The 14,041-nt window shown below is 46.9% G+C and overlaps 1 protein-coding gene and 1 long non-coding RNA gene across 2 annotated transcripts in view; one reads left to right on the top strand and one right to left on the bottom strand.

The window, feature by feature from the left end:
• Positions 1 to 13,141, top strand: part of LOC118285707 — a 22,050-nt gene extending 8,909 nt beyond the window's left edge. The window contains exons 3-4 of the long non-coding RNA XR_007031902.1: positions 7,817 to 8,006; positions 12,946 to 13,141. This is a non-coding gene — a long non-coding RNA (uncharacterized LOC118285707). The remainder of the gene's footprint in view (positions 1 to 7,816; positions 8,007 to 12,945) is intronic.
• Positions 46 to 3,842, bottom strand: gpr185b (G protein-coupled receptor 185 b). Its single transcript, XM_035607746.2, has 2 exons — positions 3,464 to 3,842; positions 46 to 2,051 (listed from the first exon to the last, which is right to left on the bottom strand). The coding sequence occupies exon 2, from the start codon at positions 2,047 to 2,049 to the stop codon at positions 976 to 978; it is 1,074 nt and encodes a 357-aa protein (XP_035463639.1). The 5' UTR covers positions 2,050 to 2,051; positions 3,464 to 3,842; the 3' UTR covers positions 46 to 975.
• Positions 13,142 to 14,041: the final 900 nt, after the last annotated feature.

Raw genomic sequence — 14,041 nt, 5'->3', positions numbered from 1 at the left:
CTCCTCCCCCTCCTCCTCCTCCCCCCCCCCCTCGCAGCAGAGCGTTCCCAGGGTAGCGGCGCTCTGCAGTGGCGCTGTCCTTGGTGCTGAATTCAGCTCGCTCTCTCTCTCCGCCTCACAGTCACGGCGGCAGCGGCTCGCTGAGAAACCCGTTTGTGCGAGCAGATCTGATTTCATCACAACAGGGCAACGACGCACGCCGGCCCAGAGATGGAAAATCTCCTCTCCGCGTTTCCCCCCCCCCCGCGACTAGCAGATCTGCGTCAGGACAAGTGAATTATTCCCCAGCGTCTTCCCGTCGGACGACTATGATCTTTAATAACCGTTCCAGTTGCAGTATAAACACGTAAAGCTGACCATGAACGTAATCTGCATCAGGTCAACGAGAACGTGGACGTTTTTCACAGGAGGAAATATCTCCTTCCTGTCCGCTGTCTGAGGATACTCAAGGTCGTTCATTTAGCTCATTGTAGTTTTTTTTAATCCACTTCATTTAAAAAAAAAAAAAAAAAATCACACACAAACAGTATTTTAAGACGACTTCACCTCAGATTGCATAACCATGCGGTGTTTTGCCCGAGCTCCGGTGCCGGGGAGGATTACGAACTTTAGTTCCTTCTCGTGTTTGCTACCCTGTGAGAAGTTTGCTCGGCAGCTGCAGCTCCCGCCGCCGCCACCAGGACAAAAAACCTGAGTCCTTCTTTTGCAGTTGGTTTCACGCTCGAGATCTCTGCTCGCTCTTCTTCTCTTCTTCCTGACCGAGCGCTGTCGCTTCCTTCTCCTTGTGCCACCGCCACTTGTACTGTGGCCAGACGTGCGACCGCCATCAGCCCTGATGTGAGGGGGGGGGGGGAGGAAATCTTTTTTTCCTCAGCCGTAACCTTCAACCTTCCTCCCCCCTCGATCTCGTTTCCCCTCGCACAACCCTGACTCGGCGTCTCAGCTTCGTGCCAAACAGAAACCGACCTTCACCTGCTACACGTCGCTGGAGGTCCTGGGTCTGAGGGAGAGGTTGGACGGGACGCACCCGCAGCACGCCAGCCACAGCGACTTCTGGATGTCGGGGTTTCGAAACGCGTAGATGATGGGGTTGATCGCGGAGCAGCAGGTGGCGGGCAGCACCGTGGCGTAGGTGTATATTATGGGGTAGCTGGAGTCTGCCACGATGGAGTACATGGCGAACGGCAGCCAGCAAGCCCCGAAGGCACACAAGATGGCCGACAGCGTGGAGACGCCCTTGGTGGTGGAGATGGCCAAGAACTGGTGCTGCACGGCGATCTGCTGCGCGTGGCGAAAGGCAATCTTGCAAATCTGAAGGTAGAGCTGCATCATCAGGGCGAAGACCAGGAGGAAGGTGACGGCGAGCGCCACTGCGTTGATTTTGGTGACGGGCCGACAGATGCTGCACGTGGACTCGTCCCGCAGGCAGTTCCAGCCGAGCGCCGGCAGCACGCCGAGCGTGAGGCTCAACACCCAGATGAAAACCACCATCATGTAGGTGAAGGTGACCGTCCGCTCCGTGTGATAGGTCAGGGCGTTGTAGAGGGACAAGTATCGGTCCACCGTGATGGCGAGGATGTTAAGGACGGACGCCGAGAAGGCGGAGATGAGCATCGCCACTGACAACAGCGTCACAAACTCAACCGAGTTGTCTACCAGGTAGGTGAAGACAAAGTTCAGGATGAGGCCCAAGCCCGCCAGGAGGTCCGCCACCGCCAGCGACCCTATCAGGATGAACATCGGTGCCCGGAGCGTGGGCGTGTAGAAGAGCACGGCGATCACCAGCGCGTTCTCGCAGGAGATGAGCGTCCCGGTCACGCAGAGCGCAACGTCCCAGGGGCTGACTTCCTGTACGCCGACCGCGGTGCTCGCCGGCTGGAGGTCGGGGGTCAGAGTTCGCAATACGGGCTCAGAGGAGGAGTTGGACGGGTCCTCGGCCAGAGTCCAGGAGGTGGACGAGTCGAACGGGTCGAGGGGCGAGGACGAGTTGAGGCCGCCACCGCCGCCGCCGCTACTCATGGCTGTCACTGCGGCCAGAGAGAGAATCATGGCTGGAGACGAGAGAGAAAGAACAGGGGACGAATGAGAGGAGGTGGGAAGCAGGAAGTGACCAAAAGACGAAAGGAAGAGAGGAGCAAGTGAAGACAGTCGAGGAGAATGATGAACAACAGAAAGACAAAGAGAAGAAAGGTCAGTCCAGTCGAGAAAGTGGCTACGACGGGTTTTTAAAAAAGAATCACAACAAGACAAATGGCAAAGTAAAAGGCAACAGAAGGAAGTTTTAAGTTGAGAGGAGGAAAAATTGGAAAACGAAGATGAGAGGCACGAAGTGGAGCAGAGAGGAAAACTAAAGGAAGAGGAAGATGTGAACGTCTGTCCCCTTCGCTAAAGAGGCCAAGGAGACATTTTTAACTCATTCACCCGTTCATCAATTCATGAGGTCGCCAGCTCCATCACCACGCCAACGCGTGGACACAAACACACATGGTATATTCCATAAATGATCATAATAATAATATTTCTTCAGAGCATCGCAGACTGACACAGAAAACACAACACGGTGAAATAATCCTGTGCAGGAATGGGACACCGTCCTACCTGACGAACGACAGACGCACAAGGAGAAGAAGAAGAAGAAGAAGAAGAGCGTCACGCTCCTCGCGGTCAAAACCATCATCAAGAAAAAGAATATTTCTATTTTTAGAGCATCTCTAAAAATGGTGCATGACGTCCTGGGGCACGGCTGCTGTCCTCTTCACCGGTGGCGAGTATACACGCGCGTGCCCAAAGACACATCTATGCGTGCGTGTGCATTTTTACAAGTTGGTTAATCCGGATCCACATTATGACGCTGCAGCCGCACGCAGACAGAAAAAGAAAGAATCCGACACGGGGCTAATTTTAGCTCAGTCGGCGCGCGCGTGCCAAGATGCGGAGCTCCATTCACAAAAAAAACAACACAAAAAACTCCCCTCACACCTCCCACCTCCTCCTCTCCCTCCCTCCACCCGCTTATTCTTTATCTCCCTCTTCACGCTTCTGGGCACGCACACGCGCACACGCCGTCAATGACTGCAAACGGCCGGAGGAAGGTCACCGGCAGCAGCAGCGGCTGCGGGGATCCGTCTCTGCGGTACCGGGGATGATCATGCAGCCCCGAGCGCCCAAACCCACCCTCCTTTTCTTTTTCTTTAAATGAAAAAAAGAGAAGAAATCATTATCTATCTGTCACGAGCTGCTTAAACGGCTGTTCAGTGTGTGTGTGTGTGTGTGTGTGTGTGTGTGTGTGTGTTGTAGAAGAAGAGGGAACAATCATCAGTTCCTTTGAGCCGCAGCGGTGCAGAGCCTGACCCAGAGCGCGAGGATGGGAGGAGGGGGAGAGGGGTGATGGAGGGGTAGGGGGATGGAGGGATGGAGGGACCACGCCATAGACAAAAAGAAGAAGAGGAAGAGAGAGAATTACCAGCTCCGTGTCTTCTTCCTCTTCCCTCCTGCAGGAAACCGTTTCGTCCGCTCTCAGACACTTTATAAGTGAATTTATCTTCTGGTGTATTTTCTTCTCTTCGGGTCTCCCTCCCCCCTCCTCTCCCCTCTCTTTTTTCTCTCTCTCTCTCTCTCTCTCTCTCTCTCTGTCAGCGGCGCGCGCACGCACTACATCCCTCGGTTGGCATGGTTATTAGCCGTCTGTCGGCAGCTCCCCGTCCTCACGCTGTACATCCTCAGCCCCTCATTGGCCGCGCGCGTCGTTTCTTCCCTGTCTGACGTCAGAAGTCTCCCCTCCCTCCGGTTGCCGTCGTCACCACGGCCCCGGTGTGTGAATCACGGAGTGCGGAGAAGGAATTCACCAATTCACCTTCAGCTCCATGATTTATGATTAGTGTAGCTTTATATAAAGAACAATTTTATTTGTTATTTGTATTATTTGTTACTGTGTGTGACTTTATTATCTCCCACAATTCATTTCAGGTGAGACTGGCCCCTCCCCCCTACTCACCTCTTCCTCCCACCCTGAATATTGTACAAGTAAAGAAAAAAAATACCTCAACCACACACACACAAACACACACAGTCAAGAAGAAGCATCGTGTGTGTGTGTGTGTGTGTGTGTGTGTGTGTGTGTGTGTGTGTGTGTGTGTGTGTGTGTGTGTGTGTGTGTGTGTGTGTGTGTGTGTGTGTGTGTGTGTGTGTGTGTGTGTGTGTGTGTGTGTGTGTGTGTGTGTGTGTGTGTGTGTGTGTGTGTTGTAGCTGCCGCCACACCAGCTATATGGCTGCATGGTGGTTATGCAACCTCGCAGCGTGGCTGGGTGTTCCACTGCATTGCTCAATCACACACACACACACACACACACACACACACACACACACACACACACACAGGCCCATATGTGTCGCCATGCATGAAGGCAGAGCTGCTGCTGCAGCATCAGCATCTGTGTCTCAACGCAAACATGTACTGACTGGATCTTAAAGTTTGTGTGTGTGTGTTTGTGTGTGTGTTGCAGGTTTTATCAGCTTCTGTTAATTCCGAGTTGTCTGATGACAGATTAACTCCACATATACCTCTTATATGATTACATTTAAAAACTAAATTCAACCTCAATAGACCAAAATGGAAGATATAGGGAAATTGGCGGTCAGTTATAATGGCACCGTTTCTTTTCATTATCATAAATTTCCCAGAATTCCTGTTGTCACATTAATACTTACTGGTTAATTTATTGGTTGTTTGACATCAATCACATATTTTGCTGTAATGCTTCTTTCTAACTGCATTTTCCTGAAGGCCACTGTATGTGAGAATGCAATTTTTACTCCTGGACATCTGCCTAAACTTTCACTAGGAAAATGTTTCTGGAAAATGTCTGCGAGGGAAATCTGGAAAATCTGGCACCGCCCTCTCGCCTGATTGTTGTGTTGTGTTGTAGCGACGGCGTCTGACTCAGATATTGTAATGTAATGGCTTCCTCTTTGAGATTGATTTTTTAAAATTTTCTTTATTACTCACTGAATGGATGCGTGACACCATTTCATTAGCGATTAATCTGTGGATTATTTTTCTCGATTGATCCATTACTTGTTTGGTTCATAAAATGTCGATCGTGAATTTGACTTTTGTTAAAATAGTTGGCGATTAATCAGTTAACTGTCGCAGCTGTAGTTTCTTTTGGTGGCCACACACACACACACACACACACACACACACACACACACACACAAATACAGTTAAAGCATATTGCCTCCGTCGTTCTGTATGAATCACTCCACACTATCAGAATACAGATGAAATGCGAGTGTGTGTCTGTGTGCGCACGCTCGCGTGGTTTTCATTGACGCCCTCCTCATGTCCAGCTTCATTCATCTTTCCAGCAAAGCACTATGGGTAATTGAGAGCTGTTACATCATCTTTGCTGTTTTGGTATGCTTTGTAGCAGAAAGCTGGCTGGTGTCTCTCTTTCTCTCTCTCTCTCTCTCTCTTTCTCACACTGTCTTCTCTCTCTCACACTCACACACACTGCTCTCTCTTTCTTTTCTGCACAGCGTTGCCAAAGTCAAACTGTATGACATCACTGGCTCCTCAGCCTCGTCCCCTCCGCCATGAAAGTCGCGGAACGACAAAAACGCTCCTCGTTGCATAACCTCCCCCGTATCCAGGCCAGTGGTGCACGGTGGTGACACCTACTGTACGTCCTGTCATGGTGCTCTGCTGTCTGATATGAAATCTGACTCCTCCTCATCATCATCATCATACAGGAGACAAACGTGTCAGAAAACGTACGGACACATGGGAAACTGTACGTCGTGTCTGTAGAGGAACCTGCTGCTGCTGCTGCTGCTGCAGGTTTCATCCCCATGTGCACATCGCAGTGATGGTGGATGACTAATAGTCCACCTCCTCCTTCCTCCACACAACACTCACACACACCTACACACACACTGCAGCAGCAAGCAACCAGCGGGTTTCCCTCCAGTGCGACGCTTAAAGGAAAATCCACCCACTGAGGCTGCGTCGCATGTTGACATTCGCTGCTGCGCATTGTTTGTACTGTGCTTACGCCGTGACAGTGACTTCCTGTCAAAAATACCAGAACAGCTGTAAAAGGTTATGGAGATGTTTCCTCTACATTTAGACCGATGCAACAAATGGATTCCTTGTTTCCCGGGTCTTTGTTGTAGCTTCTTTTGCTTTGTTTTTCCCCATCTTCTATAGAACCAACCAGTGGAGTCGCGGGCTTCAGACGCTTGGCTTCATTTTGACTACGTCCATTTATATTTACAGTCAGTCGACGTACAGGGGTCTGAAAATGGAAAGGAAATGAACAGAAATACAAAAACGCCCTTTGAAAATCTTCCTCTCCTCCTTTCGTAGAAGCTTCATAAGATGAATGAAATAACACTTTATAATTCTAATAGATTTTGACAAACTGTAAAAACAATTTTCACCCCTTGAAGTAAATGCTGAAGCATTGTAGTTCTTTTCTTATCTGTAATTATATATATAAATCTCCGAGACGTTCACAGACTTGAGCTGATGCATCAGCGGTGGAGTTACAGTAAAACTCGTCTGTGCGTCGAGAGGATCCTGCATCATTCACGGGCGGAACGCCGAGTTTTCATTGGTCCGTCGTCGTCTTCACCTGAGAACAGTTTTTAAAAAGACAATCACACAGTGAATCCTCATGACACATTATTCACAGCTCTGCGGGAGGATCAGCGGGACACGCAGCGTTGCAGACGCACCAGATCCCTGCGGCGCTGTCGGGGACGTGGGATACGCTGGTTAGATGCGACCGGAGGGAGACGTGACTCTGCTCTGATTAAAGGTCGAGGCGGAGGGCGAGAGCCCCCGTGGTGGATGGAGGCGGAAAATGTCACTGTTTGCTGTCCAAGTGAAGCATGTGTGTGCGTGTGCATGTGTGCGTGTGACGAAATGATGAAACAACCTGATTCTGCATTATCCTCCCGCCAGCTCTGCGAAGACTCCTCATCGCCGTCGAGGTTTTAAAACCCACAGACGTAAAGGGTTTCACCTTCAGGCCTCAGACTCATCTCGTGTAATATGATCTGTAATGTACCAGCAGTGTACGCCGAACATCATCAGACAGACGCGCGCCGCAATTAGCTGATGAACATAGAGAAGAGCATCCATCTGCCATCACGAACAAATGATCCAATGAGGGACATGAAGCGAAAATCTGCATCTCGTTTGGTTTGTAAATATCACGTTCAACACTTTATTTAAAGAAGAATTATTATTACTGATCAGTAGTATATTTCTACTGATCACATAGTAGTAGTACTTTAGTACTGTAGTAGTTGTTGTTGTACTGTAATAGTTGTACTGTAGTAGTAGTAGTAGTTGCATTGTACTACTAGTACTGTAGTTGTTGTAGTAGTTGTTGTATTGTAGTAGAAGTAGTAGTACTGTAGTACTGTTTTAGTAGTAGTGGTGTGTTTGTGTTTTGTACATTAGTTCCCGGTCGCCCCTGTGTGTGTGTGTGTGTGCGTGCGTGCGTGCGTGCGCAAGTGTCGGCCATTACCTCCACCAGGTGTGTGACTTCAGCAGACTGGTCTTTAACTGCGGCTCCGTAACGACGACGGAGGAATCGACACCGTGAAACCGGAATGATCCAGAGAGGAAGAATTATTCGTCTTTTCAAATTTTAGTAGCATTAATGAAATCGGTTTCCATGTTACTGTACGGAAAAACCGAAGTTGTTATAATCAATAACGTACTCTCTGATGTGCATGAAGTGTAACGTGCTCCTGTCCACTTCCCTCAGTCACAGTTTCGTGATCTCAGCGATTTGCCCTCCAGGTTCTGGACGGAGCCCAAGAGGCCACAGTGACCAGATGCTGCCCGGCTGTCGCAGCTCTTTTCTGGGCATCTCAGACACCTAGACGGCCTCTCACCTCTGGAACCGTCTGGTTTTTTTTCCTCGACGTTCCCCCACGTCTGACAGAGACCAGAGCTGACGGCCGGGGATGGAAACCACACGAGGCCTCGGGTAGAATCCGTTTTCTTTTTCTTTTCAAAACGCAAGAGATCAGTGACGTATCATTTCCCGCGTTTGAAATCCGATCAGAGTGAGAAGCATTTACGGAAAATGTGATTTGAAACAAAGTTCTAATTTAATTTCTGAAAAGATCTGATTTCTTGTAGGTTGTACATCTTTAACCTCCTGTCCAATACGCTATCAATTATATTTACTCGTGCAAGTAAACACAGCTCGACAATATCTGCCCGCTCTCTGTCGGACATGGACGTCTGTGACGTTGGGAGGATCTTGACGATAATTTGCTTTTGCGAACATTGCGTCACGTCGATATTTCGCTCCAGTTTAAATGTTTAAAATCGCGCTAGTGATGCAAAAATCGCACACTGAACAATTGTTGAACGACGCCACAGCCGCTGTGGTTTATATTTATTCTAACGCATATAGACTGCAAAATGTATTTTAGTTTTCTGACGATATGAAAAAAAGCACTTTATTAACTTTAACTTTATAAACTGCTCACGTTTCATATAGAAACCCCGACTGATTCATGAAAAGAACACGAACAGAACTATATATAAATATGTATTTGCGTACGGTTGTCATGGCAATATACGTGTGATTTTGATGAAACTAGGGCTGCGATCAATGATTATTTTCATCATGAGTCAAGAAAAGAATTCAGTTGTTTGGTCTTTAACTCGTCTCGTCCAATCAGCGGTGCGAAACTCAGTCATCGATTGTTCCATTCATTGATCACATCAGCCAATGAAAATCACTAAATACTCACAAGTAAGACGCTCAATCATCAAATGGTTGCGATTGTTTTTTTTATTAGACAATCAATTAATCAGCTAATTGATATTTTCCGATATCGTCGACATTCATCAACGTCTGATGTCACAGCGACGCTCCGGGGAACGACGTCGGGAAACAAAATCTAAATGTGTGTTTTCACTGAGGTGGACGAGAGAGAGAGAGAGAGTGAGAGTGTGTGTGTGTGTGTGACTGAATCCACGTGTCAGCGAAGACCGCTGGCACACACACGCACTTCATGGCGCGTGGTTGTTGAGGGATTTCAGAGTGTGAGGTCAGAGAGGGGTCAGTGAGCAGAAATAAAGGAACTCATCCAAAGCTCAGTGACATACTGTCACACACACACACACACACACACACACACACACACACACACGTACGTCTTCTTGCCTTGAGGTACAACTATTCTAGTCAGTTCCTGTGGAGACGAGTTGTTTGTGTGTGTGTGTGTGTGTGTGTGTGTGTGTGTGTGTGTGTGTGTGTGTGTGTGTGTGTGTGTGTGTGTGTGTGTGTGTGTGTGTGTGTGTGTGTGTGTGTGTGTGTGTGTGTGTGTGTGTGTGTGTGTGTGTGTGTGTGTGTGTGTCCTGCAGAGAGCTGCAGTGGTGTTTTGTCACCACTCGAGATGCGACAAGGAACCATACTGTGTGTGTGAGCGTGCGTGTGTCACAAAACAGACATGTCGATATGCGTGTTTCCTTTCTCATTACCCTTTAATCACTAGCTGTTAATATAAAAATGTAGGCGGTTATGTTTTCACCCTGTCCGTTTGTTTGTCTGCCAGCAGGATTACGGAATAACAGGATTTCTACGACACTTTGTATAAAAAAGAAGGAACATGGGCAAAGAAAGAACCCGTAAAATTTTGGCAGGTAAAGGGGCAGATCGTGGGTATTTTTTTCCATTACTTTTGTCGTTTCATTACTTTTCTTTGTTACTTTAAAATTCATTTTCTGGCGACATCTGGTGGTAAAGTTGCAAACCGCAACCGACTTGAGCACCCGACAGGGGGACACTTTATGGTGGCGCACCGCCGATTCCATTTCCAGTTTCCGACAGCATCTGAAAATTCAACGCAACGTATTCTGGACCGTTTTGTGCAACAACCGTATTCAACACGACGCAGCAAACATGGAGACTCACACGGAGGTCGGGTCCACCTCATGTAACGACATTTAATTCATTCAAAGTTATTGGAAAAACATCGCTGATTATACATGTGAACACATAGTTATGGGCAATATATTCAATTTCTGTGAGCAAGTTTGTCTAAATATTGCACGCTGCAGCTTTAAATGCGTCGACGTCCAGTGAGACATGTCAGTCAGACATGCAGAGATCGCCGCTGTCACCCGGGCTTCATCAAACTGCGAGTCGGGTGTCATCTGCGTACAGTAGCTACAGTAGTGTCACTGCTTCATGACGTCGCCGTGACGGACAGATACAGACGGTGATGGGCGATGCGTGTTTCTCTACACGCTCATCAGCAGCTCGATGTTTGAGCGTGAGCGTGTGCAGCCTGGTTGTAAACGCTCACGGACGTGTTGTGTTATCTCTCTGTGTGTTCTCATGGAAACCAGGACGGTGACGAGTCGAGCCAATCAAACGCACAATGGCCTCTTTGTTTGTGGACCAATCATCTCTGCAGCCTTATGTCTGCTGCTGCTGCTGGCGCCTCTCGCGTGATTGACTTTTATTCATTTTTCTCTGCCGCGCTCACCCGTAATATTCCGTCGCAGCTGTTACAGTTTGTCGATCTGCAACGTAAGGTCAACTTCAAACGGCAGATGATGACTCAAATGTTCCTGATCCATGTACAGTGATATATATCTATAGCTTCAATAGATTTCTGTCTCTCTGTTTACTGTACATCCGTCTGTTTTTTTATAAAGTAGGATTGATCATTCATGCTTTCCCTTCCTTTTTTCAGTCTTATTATTATAATATTATAATCTTATTATTAGTCTTTATGGGAGACGAGTCCTAAAATGCTCCCCGAAAAATGGAAATTCAAACATTTAGCATTTGTCCAAATGTGGAACTGTTAAGCTTGAACCTTTAACAGTGGAGATAACTTCAGATGTTTTGTTTTTTTCTTCCACAAAAAACAAGAAAATTTCTGGATTTTCCACCTCAAATTGATTAAATTAATTATTTATGAGGGGGAAGAAAAAAACTTTATTTTACATCATTGAGATATTAGAATAATTTACTATTGTTGAGTTTTGAAAGAAAAACCTTTAGACTGAGTTTTCTTATGTTTAATCAGGTTTAGTGTCTTTGCAGGAAAATATATCACTAAAAATAATCTCCATGTCAAAATAATCCTCATCCTCACTCTCTCTCTCTCATTTTCTCTGACTTGTCTCACCATCTCCATCTCTCTTTCTGAGCTGTCTCTCTCACTCTCTCTCTCTCTCTCTGTCTGTCTCTCTCTCTGACCTGTCTCACCACCCTACATTTCTTTCTGCCATAGTCTTCTTCCTCTATCATTATCTCTTCCTCCTCTTTCTTTCATTTTTTATTTCCTTCTGCAGGATCATTTTCAAGGTTTTATTTTTTTGGGGCTGGTGGACTGAACCACTAGGTGGCAGCAGAGTAACACATGGAGCATATACATTGACTACTGTATGTACAGTAAAGCACCACAACTGTATCGGGTGGCCTGAGTGTGTGACCAGCTCGATCCCAGATTAGCGGAGATGTGGGATTAACTGCAACGCCGTTTATCTTTTCGATTACCCTCCCTCGTGTCCCTCCAATTAGCAGATCAATGAGCCACGGGTCGATCGCGGTTCAATTGAAACGACGTTCCCCCCGACCCATTAGCGACCTCTGACGACCTTTTAAAAGCATATTGGTGCTTTGCCGAGTCTGTTAACCTTCACAAGGCGGAGGAGGAGCAGCTCCGGAACGATGAAGGAAACAAAATCCTCCTGAAGCTTGGAGTGTTTTCACATCCTCAAATATAAAACATGAACCTTGTCTGGTATTAACATTATTTCTTAGATGGCATTTGGTCAAATTTACATATTATATTATAAGGATCCCAACATCACTGGCATGACAGATGTCAGTGTGAAGAAAATATTTATTTTGATTAGTATCAACTACTATTTTGATAATCGATTTATCGGTTCAAGTAGTTTTTATGGGGGAAAATTGTCAAAATTCTCTGATTTCAGCTAATTAAATATTAATATTTTCTGGTTTCTTTGCTCTTCTGTGACAGTGAACTGAATATCTTTGGTGTGTGGACGACACAAAACATCATCTTGGGGGTTTTGGGAAACACAATCAACTACTAATCGATTAATTGAGAAAATAGTCGACAGATTGATCGATAATGACAATAACTGTTAGTTGCAGCCCCATATGTATGTGACTGTTTGGGAGTGAAATCACCAGAATATTAATTGAGAACTTTTTCTTTTCAAAATTAAAAGCTGTGTGTGTGTGTGTGTGTGTGTGTGTGTGTGTGTGTGTGTGTGTGTGTGTGTGTGTGTGTGTGTGTGTGTGTGTGTGTGTGTGTGTGTGTGTGTGTGTGTGTGTGTGTGTGTGTGTGTGTGTGTGTGTGTGTGTGTGTGTGTGTGTGTGGCTGCAGTTCGCTGGTGGGCGGTGAGAACGTGGAAATCTCACCTGGTTCCACGGACGTGGTCTCATCACTGTACATCTGTATACAGCAGCTGTCCGACCCCCGCTACTTTACTGTTGTGGTACAAACATGAGAGCGACGTCGATCTTTCCGTCTCACTCTCGGTAAAAAAAACAACTGTATTTCCCCAAAACGGCTCATTTAAAGACCAACATGAGGACGCTTGGTCGTAGTCAGATTCATTTTATAAGGAAAAATAAAACATGAATGCAACAAAAAGACGTGGGACTAAACTGCAAACAGCGGCGATAACAAAGTGTCTGAAAACAAAAGGAGGCAGATCCCACCACCTCACGGAGGAGGTAAATACAGGGACGTGAGGGGAACTCCGCTGGAGAACCATTTAGCGCAGGACGCGGCGCAGAATTGTTCCCATCTGCATAGTAATAATAGTAAATGTCGGTGCAGTAATTTACCCTCAGTTTGATACGAAACACAGAACTGTTAATTATCTCTCTGTTGTCGGCTTCTGTCACTGCTCAGCTCTGATTGCTGCTCCCGCTGAGCGCCGCCTGGACGAGGAGGAGGGGGAATCTGACGACCTGCGAGCTGCTTCCCGGGAGAGCGAGCAGGCGCTCGATAAAACTACACTTATAGTGCCAGAGAGAGAGAGAGAGAGAGAGAGAGAGAGAGAGAGAGAGAGAGAGAGAGAGAGAGAGAGAGAGAGAGAGAGAGAGAGAGAGAGAGAGAGAGAGAGAGAGAGAGAGAGAGAGAGAGAGAGAGAGAGAGAGAGAGAGAGAGAGAGAGAGAGAGAGAGAGAGAGAGAGAGAGAGAGAGAGAGATGTGTGTGTGTCATTATTATTTCTGCTTCATTGCCTTTCCCCTCCCACATTTGGAGAAAATTGCCAGTTATCAGCCTTTGGAGATGGAATAATAACAAAAACACTAAATCATCGCTTGTTTCGTCTCGAACCTAGGAGGATAATGAAAAAATATTCACGTTAATGTGATGTTTTTAGCACATTGAAGCTCATGATTTTTATTTTTTGGTAAAACTATAACAGCTGCAGCCCCTGCATGTGATTTCAAAAAAATTTTTTTACGAAGCCTCCTCCATTCATATATTCATATCCCTTGGCCTTGGTCGTCTTCGTCTCTGTTCCTCCTCTCCATTTTTTCGCCCTTCCTCCTCAGCGTTGTCAAGGGCAACCGGAGGAAAGAGCTGAATACAGTAACACGATCACCTGATCGGCAGGGGAATCCAGCAGGTAGGTAGGTAGGTAGGTGGGTAGGTGTGTGTGTGTGTGTGTGTGTGTGTGTGTGTGTGTGTGTGTGTGTGTGTGTGTGTGTGTGTGTGTGTGTGTGTGTGTGTGTGTGTGTGTGTGTGTGTGTGTGTGTGTGTGTGTGTGTGTGTGTGTGTGTGTGTGTGTGTGTGTGTGTGTGAGAGTGTGTGTGTGTGTGTGTGCTTTTTACTGTGCATGTCTGCCTTTTCCACGACACATACATACACACACACACACACACAGGAAATGAAGTGACTCTTGGCAGACTCGCTTTTAATTCAACATGAATATTTAATCAACTGTAAACAAACTACTATTTCACAGAGTTGTGTGTGTGCGCCCACACCCTTGTATCC

This window comes from Scophthalmus maximus, chromosome 12, assembly GCF_022379125.1.
Source record: "Scophthalmus maximus strain ysfricsl-2021 chromosome 12, ASM2237912v1, whole genome shotgun sequence".
In the NCBI taxonomy this organism is placed as follows: domain Eukaryota; kingdom Metazoa; phylum Chordata; class Actinopteri; order Pleuronectiformes; family Scophthalmidae; genus Scophthalmus; species Scophthalmus maximus.
Note: the sequence above shows the minus strand (reverse complement) of the source record. Positions and strands in the feature narration are given on the sequence as shown.

What these genes read in the sequence shown, in the direction of transcription:
- gpr185b (XM_035607746.2), bottom strand. Translation starts at nt 2,049, where the DNA reads ATGATTCTCTCTCTGGCCGCAGTGACAGCCATGAGTAGCGGCGGCGGC.